General features: G+C 46.1%; 1 protein-coding gene across 2 annotated transcripts in view; it reads left to right on the top strand.

Moving 5' to 3' along the window:
- The window catches only part of RPS6KA6 (ribosomal protein S6 kinase A6), a 600,906-nt gene that overhangs the window by 533,202 nt on the left and 49,601 nt on the right, over positions 1-18,103 (top strand). For both annotated transcript variants that reach the window (XM_086918765.1, XM_086918766.1), the window contains one exon: positions 16,010-16,086. In XM_086918765.1, the coding sequence (XP_086774891.1) occupies positions 16,010-16,086 (77 nt within the window). The remainder of the gene's footprint in view (positions 1-16,009; positions 16,087-18,103) is intronic.

The raw sequence follows: 18,103 nt of genomic DNA, 5'->3' as shown, positions 1-18,103 counted from the left end.
AATTCAAGGACTGAGCTAGCAGCCCTAATATGAAGGTGGGAGTTTGTTCCAGGCTTTAGGAGCCAGGTACCAGAAGGGCGGACCGCCGATTCTAGCTCGTCGGATGCGAGACAGCAACAAGTAGAAGGTTGTCTGAGCAGATGTGTCTAGAGGCGGTGTGGAAGCTGCTGTGGCTATTCAGGTAAGAGGAGTCTAGATTATGCAGTGCTTTATATGTGTGTGTAATTTGAACAGTGCACTAGTGTGCATGGAAAGCCAGCTGAGGTCATTGAGGCGAGTGGAGTGTGGTTGAGTGAGCCTGGCTGCTGCATTCTGAATGATCTGGAGCAGTTTGGTCAGCTGGGTGGAGAATCTGACATACAGCGTGTTTCTTTAGACTAGATTGCTGTTGAGCGCCTGGATGGTAATCTGGTTGGGTGCCTGGGTGTAGAAGGAAAGCATCTGAAGATTTGGATAAGGGTGTTGAGGGAAATCTTGTGGAAGTAGGAAGAGGTAATCAGGTGACTGGACATTGGTTTGTTGACTACAATGATTCCCAGGTTCCTGGCCTAGCAGCACGGGATGGGTCCAAGTTCAGATAAGCAGGCTGGGGACAGAGTGGAGAGTCCTTTCCGAAGAGTACTACCACTGTCTTATTGAGGGTGTTCACAGACAGGCTTGCTGGGTTTGCAGGAAAATGAGTTTAGTAAAAAGCATGTAAACATGGGGAATAAATATAATTGCTACGTCAAAACAAAAAAGTGGATGCCCAGACTGAACATGTAACTCCACAGGTACATACCCTGGCACCACAACTCATGGCGTCACTAACGTGTGCATACATGTACAAAAGCATGAACGCAAACACTTCCTCCACTCATACTACTACAAACCATGGTGTTCTAGTAATGATTTTTTTTATGCTCATAGCACCGAAGCATGGTGCTCACCAAGCCACAAATATGCAGTAAAATCTATTACCATTCACACAAGATCTACAATGTCGTCGTACGATGACATTTAGCAGTCTGCTGTGTAAAGAAGAAAAAAGTGACACAGAGCAGGGAGAAATCAACGACAAAACAGCAAATAAGGTATACCAAACAGCTTGCTATGCCAAAAGCGCAAATGCTAAAACATAAGAGTGGGTTCAAGCGGTTTACAAAGATGAAGTCCGTATGAAGAACTACAGTATGTACATCAGAACTCACTCAGAGAAGGTAAACCCTCGCAAACAGAACAGCATACTCCAGCAGTATACAGAACAGAAACACATGGTGGTTATACAGCAGCCCAAAACAAGAACTGCATAGAAATACACCCATTCAAGTAACCCCAATAAGGGCCCGGAGTCACCTGGTCATGTGTAAAGATAAATGTGTGCATGCCCTGAACATGGGCACCAACTTCGGTGGGTCCCAATCAATATTTCAGCTGATTAGCTCCACTTTGCAGCAGTTGAAAGCACATTAAAGGCTTGGGAACTGCTAAGGAACGAAACTTCATACATGATTGCTGTATTCTGCTCGGAGTCGGTCAGTTGCTGCTTCTCTGCAGCGTAAGTACATGAGCGGTGGGAGTTGCAGGATGCGCTATATAACATTAGTCAGAACCCAAGAGGGTCTCAGTGCATTAGGAAGTAATGTTTTATCAAGACTTACACTAGAATTTTAATCTATGCCTGTTTCCCACTTCGATAATTGATTGCTTTCAAGAATAAAGGCCTAAAGTCACAAACTGAAACTTGTTTTTAATACTTTTAACAAAGTTATCACATGGCCTATTGTGAGATTCCCTGCCTTCAGGCAGTGCTGGCTTTTCATGTAGCAGCATTTCGTATTGCGGAACTTGTGTTTTTAACATTGTAAATGTGGACCGAAAAGTACAGCAATCAATACCTTAAGTAGTCACCTGTGCCATACAATCACTGTGTTGCTCTGTTTTTAAATGTTACAAAATGGTCCACTCCATTACCAATTTGGTTACTGCTTGAGCCACATGTAATACTAAATTAAAACCTTGTCCATCAGTTTCACTGGAGTACATTATTTCATTCCCATCAGGCATTTGACTTTAGTATACTGAAAATGTTTCAACGAGCTTCAGTAACAGGCAAAGCATGAACAGCAAGGGCAGGAGCACAGCAATATTTATTGACACTATACAAAGAATAGGAAAAGTGGTTAAGGCCAGACATTTTTTCCGGATCACACCGTGCTGATATTTGTATGCCTGCCATAGGTACAAATTAAGGTCTGAGACTGCAAACAAGTGCGTATTCTGTGGGCAGTTTGTAAAAGATGTGCTGTTTGCGTGAGTCTCCATGATCCTGCTGCCAGGAAGACCCACAATAAAATACATGAGCTGCCCAAAACACCTGAATTCTGCCTGCTTCTCAAGGTTTACTTGCAGTCAATTTATGCATTTTTTATACCGTAATTTTGCTTTGCATGTCAGTGATTTGAAAAATGGTCAGCTTTCACCCATATGGCAAATTAGTGGATTATTTCTCCCACCACAAATTCTGTAAATTGCTCCATAAAATCCATCATAGATTTCTTTAAAGCTCAAACCTGCACAACTCACTCGTGCAGACTTTCCAGGAGGTGGAAAACAAGAGAATGTCATGTGAAATTGTAAATGTAACAATTGTTCTTTTTCCATATAAAGAATATGGTTCCCCAGGGAAAAGCGCTTCACCTACGCCTCTGTTAGAGACAAGCGTCTTCCATTCACCCAAGAAAGTCACCTGTATCTCTCACTAGAGTAACCCTGTGTTAATGCACTGTGTGCAAGCCCACATGCTGAAGAAATCTAAAAATATACAAGCCTACATGTTTGCAAGTATTCGTGTATTTGTGGGGTTTAGGTAGGTCATGCTAAAATTATCCAAACCTAGGCTATAACTAATATTCACAACATTGGAAAATCTGTCACCCAGCTGAATAATGGTGTGATATTTATGAATGGAAAATACTTTTCCCACATCTAAATGCCATGCTGGTTTTAATGTTTTTGAAATATAGCCTGGAGCTAAGGAAGCGAGGGGCAGGGCAGTGTGTGAACTAAAGGGTCAAGAAGCTGCGAGGGCAGTGATTGATCAGAGACAAAAAGGAGCACAGGAGAAGGGGTAGTGTGTGAGGAGAAGGGACAGGGAGCTGTGAGGGCAGTGTGTGAGCAGAAGTGGTTGCGAGTGGAGACAGCATTAAGTCTTCAGATGGGGCCCAGAAGAGAGGCAGTGTATGAACGGGGGCAGTTTGTGAACAGAAATGGCAGAGAGGGCAACGAGTGTTCAGCGATGGCATGCAGCAGAGAAGGCACATAGCGCGAGCTCGACCCGCAGGTATCGGAGAGCATAAGTTACATAACACAAGGTCACTCCCCAACCCCCCCACCCCCCTCTAATTCGATCCTGGCTCCCGCGGCGATAGCTCGGGCCACAACGCCACGTCCTGTACCATACTTCCCGTTTCCTACTGTTAAGTGCCAGAGATGCTCTCTCATTCAAAGTTGCAAGGATATCAGCGCGTGCCGCACAAGAGGCATAAGGACAACACAGACACGGCAAGTGTGCTGTTTGTCCGGCCAAACGTCCGCATACAGCAGCACAGAAAGTACACAACACAATTAACAATTCAGAGGAAAGAAATGTCAAATATCATGATAAAATCGATAAACGTGCGTGGGAGTTACACCGCTGGCATTATTCTAAACCAAATAACAAAAAAAGTGTCGCTAAGAAAGCAGCAACACTTTAGCGCGGGGAGCGATGTGTGAAATAAACAGTTGTGCGCACAACACAAATCATACGTTACTAACTTCATTAAAGCAGCAAACACGCACCGCTGAGCGTAGTGCAAGTTGTGCGTTGTGTGTAGTGAATGATGAGAGGCTGAGTCGCTGCAGCTTGTAAGCAGGTGTGTAGTGAATGATGAGAGGCTGAGTCGCTGCAGCTTGTAAGCAGGTGTGTAGTGAATGATGAGAGGCGGAGTCAGTGAGACAGAGAATTATTCATGTAAATTCCTATCCCAATAGACAGGCGCCGTCCTGAATTCCGCTCGAAGGCGTGCAGCTATGGACTAGTGCCTTGAAGTGTCAAGCACACCGCTTGCTTTCAGGTCCAAATAGGATTCTACAACAGCCTAGGGCAACAGTCTTCCCTACTACACTCCCTAGCCAGTATTTAGATCAGGGACCAGGGAGGGTTTTAGCAGAGAGGAGGGTGGACGGGACACACACGCACACATACACTCATTCACACCCATACATTTACACACGTGCACACACACACATCATTCACAACACTCCTTCCCAAAAATTCAAATATACACGCATGCACCAAACATAAAAAGAATCGATTTGCACTTACCTGCATCTCTCTGCCTCGGAAGTCCCAGGAGGGGGAGTCACAGCACGAAGGCCCAGTGTGTTGCCGTCAATCAACCCAGAAACTCGTACAATTGGATAGTAAGACGTTAGTGAAGCTACTGCTGGCACGTCTTTCATGGATATAACAAGCACCACGAGCACAGGGAGGGAGGGTGGCGGGAACGGGCACAGGACAGGGGGGGGGGCCGGAAGCGGGAGGGGGGGCGGGAATGGACCCGAGCCGAGCTCCAGAAACAAATCCCTTTCACACGGGGAGGGGGGCGGAACGGACACACGGGGAGGAGGAGGAGGGGGCGGGAAGGCAAGATGAGCAACTGCACACGCACTTCCGAGCAGGTGGGGGGGCGGGAAGCGGGAGGGGGGCGGGAATGGACCCGAGCCTAGCTCCAGAAACAAATCACTTTCACACGGGGAGGGGGGCGGAACGGACACACGGGGAGGGGGAGGAGGGGGCGGGAAGGCAAGATTTAACACGCACTCACCAGGGCTTCTTCCGGCGGCCGCGGTCGAAAAACGAAACTCCGCCCACCGCCGAAATAACCCCGCCCACCGCCGCATGACTACACAGAGGGAACGAAATACTCGAAAGTCAGGTGCCGGCAATGCCGGACCAGATTCGGGGGCGTTCCCGGCTTTTGGCTGACGTCGCGTGACGTCGCCAAAAGCCAAAAAATCTCGGGAACGCCCCCGAATCTGGTCCGGCATTGACGGACAGGCCCATCGTCCAATGGCTAGGCTCCATTTATGGAGCTAGCCAATAAATGACGGGGGCCGTTCCAAACTCCACTACAGTACTCATTAGGTTTTCGCCTGCGCGAAAAAGATGCGCAGAGCGCATCTTTTCGCCAGGCAAAACCTAAAAATGGGGAGTGCACAAGAGAGTTTAGCGTAGCGAGGGGCATGAGGCAAGGGTGCGTCCTCGCACCGTTTTTATTTTCTATTTATATAAACAACTTGGAGGAAACTCTATTACAGGATTGCACTGATATGCCAATTGTTTCAGCCCATCGTATACTTGCTCTTATTTATGCAGACGACGCTGTTGTCATGGCAAGAACCCCTATAGCCACGCAGACTCTGATTACCTCTTTTAGCTCATTTATGACCAAATTAGAACTACAAGTAAACTGTACCAAAACTTTCTCTATGAACTGTGGCGGCAACATGAAACAAAAGAAAAAACCATGTTCATAGGATCGATTCCTTTAGACCATACCCCAACATTCCCATATATGGGGATTTTGTTTGATTGCACTGGTAAGTGGAGCAGTGTGATCAAAGCTAGAGATTTGCTATTTTCTAAATCTATAATGGCCCTTAAGTCGTTCAGCAAAAAGATGGGAAAAAAGCCAGTTAAAGAGCTTTTATATTTATATAAAGCTAGTTGTGTTACGGTGGCAATATATGGGGCAAGAATCTGGGGTGATTCTAATGTCAGTAGCTTACAATTAACTTAAAATGGCTACTTGCGATATCTTCTAGCTGTCCCAAAGAGTACGTCCAGTTATAATTGCAACACTGAATTGGGTATTACTTATCTGGAAGGCTTAATTAAGGTGCAACCGATTCTTTTATGGCATCCGGTATGGACTACTGAAAAATGCCATTTAAATAGCCTCATTCTGGGGGATGCCCTGAAATTAGATGGCGTGAACAGGATAAAATGGCTGTGCTATATTAAGGCATTCTGTGATAATATTAACCATCCGGAATTTTATGTAGACCCTATGTCAATGTCTAATATCACTAGAAAAGCACTGAAACAGCTAAGTCTAAATTTCCTAGAGAATCGAAGAGAACAAACAAAACTGCTAAAAAGACAGTAATTGCCCATCAATTGATAATAAAACCAAGGGTTATTCAGCCTTACCTAAACCTCCAAATGAAAGATCAAGAAAGGTTTTTGTTGACCCAATTTAGATTTGGGATACAGTTCAGACTGCTGAGCTTTTCTGTTATAAACGATTAGACAAAGGAAATTTGTAAATGTCCGTGTGATAACGTCTCCACTCAATCGGATATCCATATTTTATTTTTTTGTAGATTTTATGTAATATCTAGGAAAAGGATATTATGCCTATTTTAAAATATATGAACATGAGACAGTGGCGCCCAGCTTTTTTAGCTATACAATTTTTGGATGATATTTTCTCAGTTCCATCTGTTTCGGCATTTTTTAAAAGTATTTTTTATCTACTTAAGACACTGATTATATGAAATCCATTATTTTAAACTCTGGCCCATGTTGAATACTGTGTTTACTGATTTTATAATATTAATTATGATGATGTAATACTTGATGTGAATTGATGTACTTTTATGGTTATTTATGAAATATAACCGAATAAAGTCTTTTGAATTGAATTGAATTGACCGGCCTACACTGGCTCCCAGTTAACAAGAGGATAACCTTTAAGCTCCTCAACCATGTACACAAGGGACTCCACAATATCTGTCCAGCTTACCTCAGCAGACGACTCACCTTCCACACCCCAAACCGCTAGCTCCGCTCAGCCGACCTCACCCTCGCCACCGTCCCTCGCATCCGAAGAGCGACTACTGGTGGCAGATCTTTCTCCCATCTCGCTGCCAAGACCTGGAACAGCCTCCCCTTGCTCCTACTATCGTCACAAGACCTGCTAACCTTCAGGAGGCTACTCAAGACCTGGCTATTTGAGCAATAGCAGTACCCCCCTGAGCACCTTGAGACCCTCATGGGTGATTAGTGCGCTTTACAAATGTATTGATTAATTCATTCATTCATCGCCTCGGCATGAGAAACCTGAGGTTTTCTAGTTTCAGACGGTAAGCTGGATCCAACTAACCACCATTAAACCAATCATGAATCACTAGGAGATGGATGGCCAGGTAGTCCAGGAAGGGGTTTGTCATCCCCATTCCCCCATCATATGGGGCCCGTTGGCAATGCCCAAAGGCCAGTCGCGGTCTTGATCCCCCCCCCAGAGAAAAGTCATAGCCAACCCATCCAACCGATGGAACCAATTGCGAGGAAGGTGGATTGGGAGATTCTGGATTACATACAGGAGATGGGGCAGAACCATCATCTTGAACAGGGCAATCCTAGTAAGTGGGTTGAGTGGAAGCGATTGCCAACGACTAAGGTTGTCCTTCGTGCATTTGAGAAATGGGTTGACATTAAGGGACCAGGTCCGCTCCAGGAAAAGCCCCACCCAGATTCTGAGATACTTGAATGAAAGTCTTTGGAGGGGAATATGTTTGCCAGTCCACACATTCTCTCAATGTGTGAAGGGACACCAGGGTGGGTTTTGCCGGGTTAAGGCATAATTCTGACACTCTCTCAAAGGAATGAAGGATCTGAAGGCACCTCGGTCCGTATTGGGCCGGGTCGGAGAGAAAGAGTAGGACATTATTGACGTATAGTTGAATCTGATCTTCATGCAAGCCCTGCCAGCGCCATCCCTGTATCCAATCATCAGCCCAAATGAGACAAGCCTGGGGCTCAACTGCAAGAGCAAATCGGAGAGGGGAGAGTGGGCACCTCTGTCAGGTTCCTCTCCTGATCAGAATGCTTCTGATAGTTCTCTGTTTGAGGACCCTGGTGGAGGGGCTGGATTAGAGGACCCCACCATTCTCCAGTACTGGGGGCAGAAGCCTGCTCTTTCCAGCACACTCTTCAAGTAGTGTCAGTCGACCATATCAAAGGCTTTCTCGAAGTAGAGTAGGACTAGAGCTAGGTACGGGAAATGAGTTTACTGTGAGCTAGGGCCACATGGAAGCATCTCAAGCAGTGCCTTGGGCTACGATGTAGCATGAAGCCACATTGATCAGGGTATATGAGAGTGTGAAATACCCGCTTCAACCGGTTGGCGAGAATCGTTGTGTAGATTTTAATCTTAGTATTAATCAACAAGATTGGGCTATAATTGGGACATGAAGCTGGGGGAGGGTTTGCTTTAGGTATAACCACAACCATGGCTGTGTCAGTGTCAGGGAAAAAGGGGCCTTTTTCAAGAACCTCCTCAAACAGGATGTGAAGTTGTGGGGTCAGGATGTCCCAAAATGCTGCGTAGTACTACGCAGGGAACCCATCCGGACCAGGAGTCTTGCGGGCAGCGAGTGACGAGATCTCTTCATCGATCTCCTCAGTCTTAATGGGCTCCTCCATGGTTGCACTTAAATATTCTGGATGTATGGGAGAGGAATACCCTGGAGGAAAACTGAGCTGTCCATCAACGATTGTGAGTGGTCTGTTGAGTAAAGTGCTGCCTAGTAGCTCGCAAAGGTGCGCGCCATGTCAGCGGGGGCACAAAGGAGTTGCCCCTGTGTGTTCTGAATTTCAGGGACAATTCGGTTAGCCAGGGGATGGGTGGCGAGCCAATGAAGCAATTTGCCATTTTTGCCTCCCCAGCCATAGACTCGGGCCACCGAGGACCTCTTGATCAGTTTAGAAGTCTCAAGAGAAGTGGTTTTGATCTCTTCCCGTACTGAGTGGAGCTGCCGACGTATAGCTTCCTAATCCGTTGTGGCCACAGTCATTTCTAGACGGAACACCCTGGCCCTGCTGTCTGTCTTTAAGGAACCCCTTGGCATACACGCGGTTTGTGGCTCTGCCGGCCTCTCACAGTGTACTGTGGAGCTGCACTGTGCCCTTGTTGGCGTGGAAGTAGTTTTTCAATTCTCCCTCAATCCCTTGTTTGTATTTTTTGGTCCTGAAGGAACCAGGCGTTTAATCTCCATATGGGCCATGGAGCTCTTGTGGAGCCCCTGATCCGAAGGAGGAGTGGGGAGTGGTCAGAGACCCCTCCTGCCAGGATTTGGAACTCAGTGACTGCCCTACAGTCCGGGTCAGGCATGAAGAGAAGGTCAATATGAGAGTGGGTGTGGTGTTGCAGATGTCTGGGTATACTGTAGTGTATTAGGATGCCAGGTACTTCACAAATCGCAGAGGCCCAGTATGGAGGCCCAATCTCTGAGACTTCTGGCACCCAATGTTCTGTGGGGGGATGGTGTACCATGGCAGGTTCTGGGTCAGCATTAAAATCTCCCCCTATCAGAGTTTTACCCTGGGGGAGGGAAGATACTAACCCTAACGCATCTCGGAGAGTGGATTTTAGGTTCGCCAGGGGTGTGTTTAGCGACCTCAAATTGATATTGGTGTCTCCAAGTGTGCCTGTGAGGGTGCTGAATCAGCCCAGAGTGTCACTAGTTGTGTGGACTGGCGTGTAAGGAATGGAGCGTCGTAAGAGGATCACCGTTCCTCGAGCCCCTCTGGAGAACCCTGAGTGCCAAACCCTGTGGAAGCCCTGCCGTGCTAGGAAGGGACATTGATTACCGAACAGGTGCGTCTCTTGCAGTAACACGACAGGACCCTCTGTGCATATCTTAAAATCACAGTTCATTTAATTTTATCTAGGAGACCATTAACGTTCCATGAGAGGACTCTAAGGGGTTCATTCCCATTATGTGGCTTTGATATTATGATAATATGGCGGTGTGTTGGGCCAATGGCCTGGGAGGCCTAGTTGCTCGGTTGGTTAGGCCTTGGGAGCAGTTGGGCGCGTTTAGGCTCTCTACACTGGCGCCCAGGTGTGCGTCATAGATTTTGTACATGGTGCTGCAGAGAAACAGAATAACACAAACTAACGCGGGGAGAACAGTCCCTACCAAAAGTCCTAAACAACCCCCCTCCCAATATTTCCCCAATTGAAGCATCTGTTGCCTGATAAGCTTAAAGTTGGAGTGTTAAGAGACTATTGAGGCGTGGTTTAAGGGCACCGCGTTGGGCCTCTCTACGTGTAAGGATTGGCATTCCTCCAAATCAAGTTAATACTAGTGATAGTGCTTGAGATTAGATTTGGGCACTGTGTGAGAGGTCGGTGTCATCAGAGGTTTGTTTTGGTGAGTCAGTGGAGTCCTCTGCAGGCAACAGATCTGATCTACCAGAGTTTTCAGAGAATCTAGAAGGCTCCTAGGATGTCATTGACTTGTTCTTCCCATGGGGGAGCCAGCGGGCGAGGCAGATGTCATTCAACGAGTGGTGCACCTTCTCCAAGACCCAGCCCATCGCCCACGTGAGCCCGTAGGTGTGTCCACCCATGCCCCCTTCTGTGGGTCAGCTGGGGGTTTCGACTCTCCCTGGATGGATTGGGCATTCCTTCATCGCCCAAGTCCATGCCGCCTCCGGCTTATCAAAGAAGTATGACTTCTTTTGGAAAATCACCTTGAGCTGGGCCGGAAAGAGGAGACTATAGGGCAGATTGAAGTTCGGCAGATTTTGCTTTAGATGTATGTATGATCTCCTTTGGGCCTGCACTAACTTGGTATAATCGGGGATGACCATAATTTTAGCGTCTTTGTAGAATAGCTCAGGTCGGAAGTGGGCTTCTTGTAGGATGGCATCGCGATCTCTGAAGTTTAGGATCCTCTCAATGATTGCCCGGTGTGGCCTGGGTGCAAGCGAACAGTGGGCCCGCTCCACCACAAACCATTAAGACAGGGCACTTGGGGGCATCCATAACTTGATCCAGTCCTCAACGAAGTTGTTCATTTGTGATGGTACTGCCCCCTCAGGAAGGCCCACCAGGCGGAGGTTGTTCCGACGTGATCGGTTTTCTGCATCCTCAGCCAGTCTATGGAGATCGGTCATATAGGATAGCAGCTGTTTGACCTGCATCTTTAGAGTTGAAACATCATCTTCGACCTCTGAGATGCGGGATTCTCACCCCATGATGCAAGCAGTTACGTTGCGGAGATTCTGGTGTATGAGGACCATGTCTACCCGCACCTCCCCAATCTTGGTCTCCATGGTGTTTTGACATGACTTGATGGCCTGCAGGATGGTAGCCGGGTCACCCTGGGGGGACTGGCCGCGGGCGGTGGCGGGCTCGCCTTGACCGAGACCACTGATTCCCTACAGCTCCATGCAGGCCTGGGTCGGTGGGGGTTTTGTCCCCCCGTCTTTCCCCATGGGTATCCGGCCTCCCAGGGAGGGGGGTATATTGGACCCACTGTGTGCGTCTCTGTGCGAGGTCTCCAGACATTGGCTGGTGTAGCCGTGGAGGGAGGTCCTGCAGTTCCCAAGAGAACTCTGTAGTCAGGTGTAGCCCATGTGCCTAGGCCGCCATTTTCTCCCGCTCAGATCACCTGTTATTGCGTAGAAGTGGTCTCGTGCACAGGGAACGTGTGATCCTATTAGAGGCAATTTTAGACCGGGAGCGGTTGGTGAGGGCAAGTGATAGCCCACCCCTGGTGACAACAGGAGTGTGCAGCCACTTGTACACAGGGAGCGTAGATTATGGTTCAGGTAAGCCCCTTGGATCCACCTGGGCCCTCAACTTCGACATATGGTTGTCTGCCGGTCAGGGATCGATCAGTAGTATCCCCCTTCTCCATATGTCTCTGGTTCCAGGCAGGCCCTTCCTTACAGGTTGATTTTGGGACTCGGAGGCCAGGGGGAGGGGTGTGCCCCCGCCAATCGTGGGCCGATGTAATCCCCACCCACACAGAAGCAATCCACTCCCCGGCGCCAGCAGCTTTAGTGGTACTCACTGCCGCCACCAGGATACCTGGGAGCCCTGCTACTTGTAAGGTCCAGGCCCGCCTTCACTGTCAAGCTTCTTGTGGTGAGGGAGATTTGCACTCCTGCGGGCAGGTCAACCGGTCAACCCCTGCTCCTCACCTCAGGGATCCCAACGAGGCAAGGCTCACAGGCCGAAGGCCCACTGGAGGCTTCCCGCTGATTGCGGGCCCTCAGTCTCTGCCGCCTCCACAAGGGAGGAGAATCCCACTGGTGTGCCGATGCCCCGGGAGGTCGTATCAGTCTGCTGGACCTGGGGTGGGAGGTCCTCCAATCCCGCCACTCACAGGATCAGGCAGGTGAGCGTTCGGCCCTCAGGGTCGAAGGGGGCAGGATCTGGCGCCGAGGGGCTCACTCCGGGTGCCCTGCTTGATCAGGCCCGTGTCTCGTGTCTGCCCCTAGTCCAAACAAGATGAGGCGTCCTGCCTGACGCCTCTACAGCAGTGTATATGGGGGCCACCTCCGCCTTTGATCTGAGTGGGGCGGCCCAACTGAACCCCGGATGCGTCTCCTTTTTCCCCTGGGTGCCGTATCAGTTCATATCAGCTGCAGTCCCATGGTACTCTTTTGACCTCAAGCAGGTCTCCAAAGCCATGTCCCGCAGTGAAGGTATTAGCGGGTCAGACTCACAGGCTCCCGGAGTCGGACCTGCCGAGAGGATTCCGATGTGGCACGTCCCATGGCACCCCACAGGCAGTCCCACTTGCGCCGGCTAGGTCGCCACCATTTTGCCTCGACCAGGGTCGTTCCACGGCCAGCTGCTTCCCCCGCCTCGATCAATGCCGGTCTTGGGTTAGGACTGCTACAGGTGAGGGCTCCCCATGGCTGGGGGTGCCAGAACAGGATAACTTGGACTAGGGGAATTGTAGGATGGCAGCGGTTACTAGAGGGGCCTGGAGCAATCTTAGAGTGTGACCGACATCTTCTTTAACTTGTCTTTTAATATGGTGATTTAAACTTTTGCAAAGCAAATAGGCTTGCCAGGCATGTTGTTCTGGTGACCCCTTGACCAAACCAGTAGGCCTGCTTACCTCAGGGGGAACCCCTTTTATTGTGATGTTCTATTTGGTGTAGGTGGGGGTACTTTAATTGTGTGGGGGTATTAGAAATTTGGTATATTTCGTTGGCAGTGGTAGACAACCCTGTCCAAGTATAGACAACAAGCCTAGTCAGGGTAAGCTAGATACACACTTTAAATTATCCTGTGCTCACCCTCTGATAGCTTGGCACAGAGTAGGCAGTGATCAAGTTATTAACCCTCTCACTCATAAAATGGTAGTTGGGATTTCCTCTGTGAAAGCTTAAGACATAGGAAAGTTAGTCACTCAGTGCAACAGGGAAGCACACCTTAAGGGGGAATGCAAGACAATTACTGTACTGTTCATATGTAGCCGGGTATACAATTGAAGAAATTGGTAGTGATAAACTTTGGGGGCCAGTCCTTTGTACCCTATCCTTTCAAACTAGAGTAGCATAAGCATAACCATCCCTTAGTAGTAATAGTTTGTGTTCAATCAAATATATCATCCAATGGCTGTTTGGCCAGCTAGACATCACAGGTTGCTCTCCCATGTGTGGATACAATATTACAGGCAGGTTTCATGAAGAGATAACGTTTGTTCCTGAATTAGCTTTGAAGTGGTTAGTAATTCGAATTGGGCCATACATTGTTCTGTCTGTGCAGACCTTCGTGTAGTGTGACAGTGTCACCCACAACCCTTGGAAGGCCTTCCTAGTGCCCTCAGAATTGGTTCTATGCATTGTGCTTCCAAACCATGGCGCAGTAGCATGAGGCTCACTTCAAAAGGGTTTATTTTTCTCTCTTAGGCAAATCAAATCTGCCAGTTTATGAATGTTGAGCAGGTTTCATGTAATGTTGGGAGTCTTTGTAAGAATTTGCATTGCTCGACGAGGGAGATGCAGACCTTTGTGCTCATCAGGATGATTTATTGTGATGGTAGAGATACAGACATGGCAAGAATAGCAAGGTGTCTTACAACATTTGGGCATGAGATTAAAAGAAATGAGTACATTTTGGTGATATTAACTGTAGTTTATATTTGGTCACAGCACAGTAACCTGAAATAAATTGTCCGACTTTAATGAAGGAGGAGATATTTACTGGAGAAAAAGATTCAGGAACTAAATGTTTTACACAAGCAGCAGTTAGCAGATAGGAGTTGAAGTACTGAAGAGAATAGAAATGCAGCTTAAGAAGAAAGGGAGATTAGGGTCCAATCAGAAAAGATGAAAGCAATGTCATGTGGGATATTCTTCAGTAACATCCACTTAAATAAGGTAGAATTCATTGAAGTGTCAAACGTTCAGGATCTTAACAATTCTCGAGAACCATGTATAACTGGGTCGGATCTCAGGTTATGTTTAAGTAATTCTATAGTCTATTCACTTGTCCTCTCGTGGATTAATGTCTGTGCTGATGCAACCCTTGGAAAATTGTATGTTTAGTCTCAGGCGTTGAAGGAAGGAATTTTCCTGCTGCATTGTGTGATGCTATTTTCAACTGTATAATGCATATAACCTTGAAAATACACTAGAAGCCATCTTGGCAGCCTTGTTCTGAAGTCATTCAACCCAGGCAGTGAGCTTCTTTGGAAGACGTCTGTAGTTTATATCGAAGTAGTGTAGACCAGCATGATAAGCACTATTTTGAACTCGGGCTGCTGGCCGGTCTGGAGTTGTGGTAGGATTTTTCAGAGTAGAGCAATTACTGGAATATTCAGCCAGTGTAAGTCAATGCAATTTGTCCCAGTACTTCAATGAAGGACATTATTTTCAAATTGAGAAAACTGAGAGGTACAATATTCAGACAAGGGAAGCAGGGAGGACATAGAATGTAATGGAAGGTGATCTTTTAAAGTTTGTGTGCCTGAAGGCAGTCACTTAACCAGCTTGCCATCAACGTCCTATAGTAGATTTCCTACCCCATGTGGTGGATCTGCAGGGTTTGGTTGGTCATCCCTTCTACACATCCCTATATTAAAATTATCATGGACTTTGGAGATGGAGATAACATATTCAGCATATATAGCAACAGTTAAATGCATCATTAATATGGACAACACCAAGGAAGATTCAGCTATCCTCCTCTGTAATAAACAATAGCAGTTCAGGGTTTGTATGTCACATTCAGAAAGACAAACAAAATGCTTGCACAAGTGTGACGAACCACATGACAACTACATCCATTCAGTCTCTCTGCTATTTGGGTGGGCACAGGGCATGGCAGTACATATAGATGAGGTGTATACATGATTATGTCAGTGACTTAAAGCTAGAAGATTGTAGAATATATAGTATGGTGAAACTCTGAGAAAGAAGGACACCATGTAAGGTAGGTAAAGTGATAACTGCAAATTCTGATTTAGTCACAGTACCTGTCTGAGATAGTTTTGCCAAGAATCCAGCACTATGACGCTCCCAACAATTTAAGTGTAATCATTTGTCCTATTTATACATTTTAACACAAACTCCACATGAACATGGCTAGGGTCAGTATCTGCCATCATCGCCTTGTTAGTGTGTTGTTTCAACCTCCTTGAGAATGTGTAAGTAGGTTGGCATGACCAATGTAATTTTAGGACTGAACTTTTCTTTCCAGGGGGGAATCACCTATTGCTAAATAAATAAACCTGAATTTAGCAAATTACCAAAAGGTGGCCATTGTGCCTGTGAAAGCACTACTAGCTGAGGATCATAATTCCTTTGGTGAACAGAGTGAAAGATAGTGCTCCTCTACTCACAAGACCCCTTAAGAAAGAAGGCCCTGAAACACCTGAGCTGATAACTGCTGGGCAATCAGCTACTTGAGGAAAATGTAGGTACACCTTTACGTTTACAATGTAGCAAGAAGATCTTCAGTGCAAGGAGCTATGATTCACACTAGATCATAATCAAGCTATGTTTTGGGGTTGATATTATAATATATTCTCTTTAGAGATCTTGTCAGTGTGAACTAGAACATGAATTCATTTTGGATTTTTACTTAAAGTTCCATTGATTTCGTCAGAAAAAAATGTAAACTGTAAGTATTTTTTTTTACTTTTTTGCAATTTTCTTTCTTAGGTACTCATGAGACAGGGATATGATGCAGCTTGTGATATCTGGAGTTTGGGGGTCCTTTTGTACACCATGCTGGCTGGGTAAGTGCTGCTTTTAGTAATCTGTTTTTGCTCGCTAAATCTGTTAGCTGTAGTGTGCGGGCATGCTTCCGGTTAGGTTTTGGACTTCTTAGTGTGAAATGTGCTGTTAAATGTTGATTATTTTATAGGTTAGAATTAATCATGGGCATGAAAACAATCTGTACCTCCCACTTGACCCATGTATGCTTATTTGATGAGCTTATTGTACTATAGTTACTGATATGCATTTTTAATGTGGAAAATGTTTTCTGATTCTTAAACGCACAACACATTGTTTTCACCCTAAAGCACCTAAAACATAATCCAGATTCATGTCATGAAGAAGAATGGCATGTGCGCAAACTATCTTGACAGCAAATCATCCAAGTCCCCAAAATGTATTTGAATTAATCTGTGACCGCGGGGACCCATCGACGACAAACCATTGTGCTTTGCAACCTTCACCTTTTCCGTAACACTCTTCGTTATTTTTATTTACCCTTGTGAGCGACCCAATCTTTCCACTCTTTCTTCCCCTATTCTTTTTCTTACTACGTCCGCCTATTCTTAATCTTTGTCTTCCGTCTAATCCTGTTACTTTCCCCAATGCTTGCCACCACAGTAAACCTTAAACTAAACTTAACATGGTATAACATTCATTTGAAAGTCTAACAGTGGATCTGCTGTCAAAGATTTTCCAGGTCTCCTTGACGGCGTCAAAGAATTACATTGGTGGGCAAAGAAATATGAAGATACAGCGTAGAATATTTTGGTACTTGTAGATTTCATCAGAAATTGGTTACAGGCACTGCCATTATTCATATGCCGGGGTATTTTTTCCAAACATTTAAAAGGATATTCTGGATTCACCCATTAGAAGGCAGGAATATCAATGTCAAGTAAATTACTAACTTTCTCAAATAGAATTAGAGGTAAAAAGCTACATTTTACTGGCAGCATTTACAGTCCATGTTGGGAAGCATATCTCTCCTTTTGATACAGGAGAGAAGGGGAGAGAGGAAGGCACTTTGCATAGTGTAAGAAATGTGATTATTTGTTGAAAGGGGGAGTACCCACTTCAAGTAATAGTAGCAATCCTTGCCAGAGCGAGCCACCAAACTTGTGCTTAATCAACCCTCTGGTAGCTTGGCACAAAAGCATTCATGCTCAACTTAGAGGCAATGTGTAAATTATTTATGCAGCACCTAAATCACAAGAGATTCAATCAGTAGAACCAGACTTATGAGTTTTTAAAGTTTCAGGTGAAAATAGTGGCAAAAGATGTGGAGCGCCAACTCCAGGTATCTGGTTGTGCCAGACCAGGACAAAGTCACAAGTTCAGGTGGAGCACAGGCTAAATACAGGACCACGTTTGTTTTACCTTCTGACTTGCTGCGAAGACGGTGCAGCGCAACTCTTCAGGGCTCTAAATTGACCTGCTTTGCACTGTGTTGGATCCGGTGAGACTTTCATTCAGGAGCTGCAGGGCTCTCTGTCCGATCTGGTGAAAACGTTGATCAGAAGCTCTTCTGTGCAGTGATGCAAGGTTCTGTGTAGGTGAAGCTGCCGACCAGGAGCTGCATAGTGCTGTGTTGTGACACCCTGCATTGGTGTACGTCAAACCTTGTGAAGCATTCAGTCAGGAGACGCTTGTGTCTTTTTCCATAAAGTTCTTTTTATTAAGTATGCAATTCCATCACATTTAAAGCAGACCCTGCAAATGCATTTCATCCCTTATAGGGACTTCACCAGCGCCTAAACAATTTCTTTAAAAACATTTAATCAATACTTTTCACTTATTATTTTTAACATTCAATTTTGTACATTTTTCGTTTTTTTGTGTGTGTAATTTTTAATCTAGCATAAAACCACTTTCATTTTAAGGAGTGTATCGATCAAAATTTCTCTACCACCTCTTGTCAGGTATACAGACTAATATTTACACACCATCCCCAAAAATTCAATTGATCCTTGTATTTCTTAAACCAAAAGACACCAACTTTCTAATGAGTGATTGCAGTTACCAAGTGTGTACTGC

Source organism: Lissotriton vulgaris, chromosome 4_1 (genome assembly GCF_964263255.1).
Source record: "Lissotriton vulgaris chromosome 4_1, aLisVul1.2, whole genome shotgun sequence".
In the NCBI taxonomy this organism is placed as follows: domain Eukaryota; kingdom Metazoa; phylum Chordata; class Amphibia; order Caudata; family Salamandridae; genus Lissotriton; species Lissotriton vulgaris.
The sequence above is the reverse complement of the archived record's forward strand: the minus strand, read 5'-3'. Positions and strand labels throughout refer to the sequence as shown.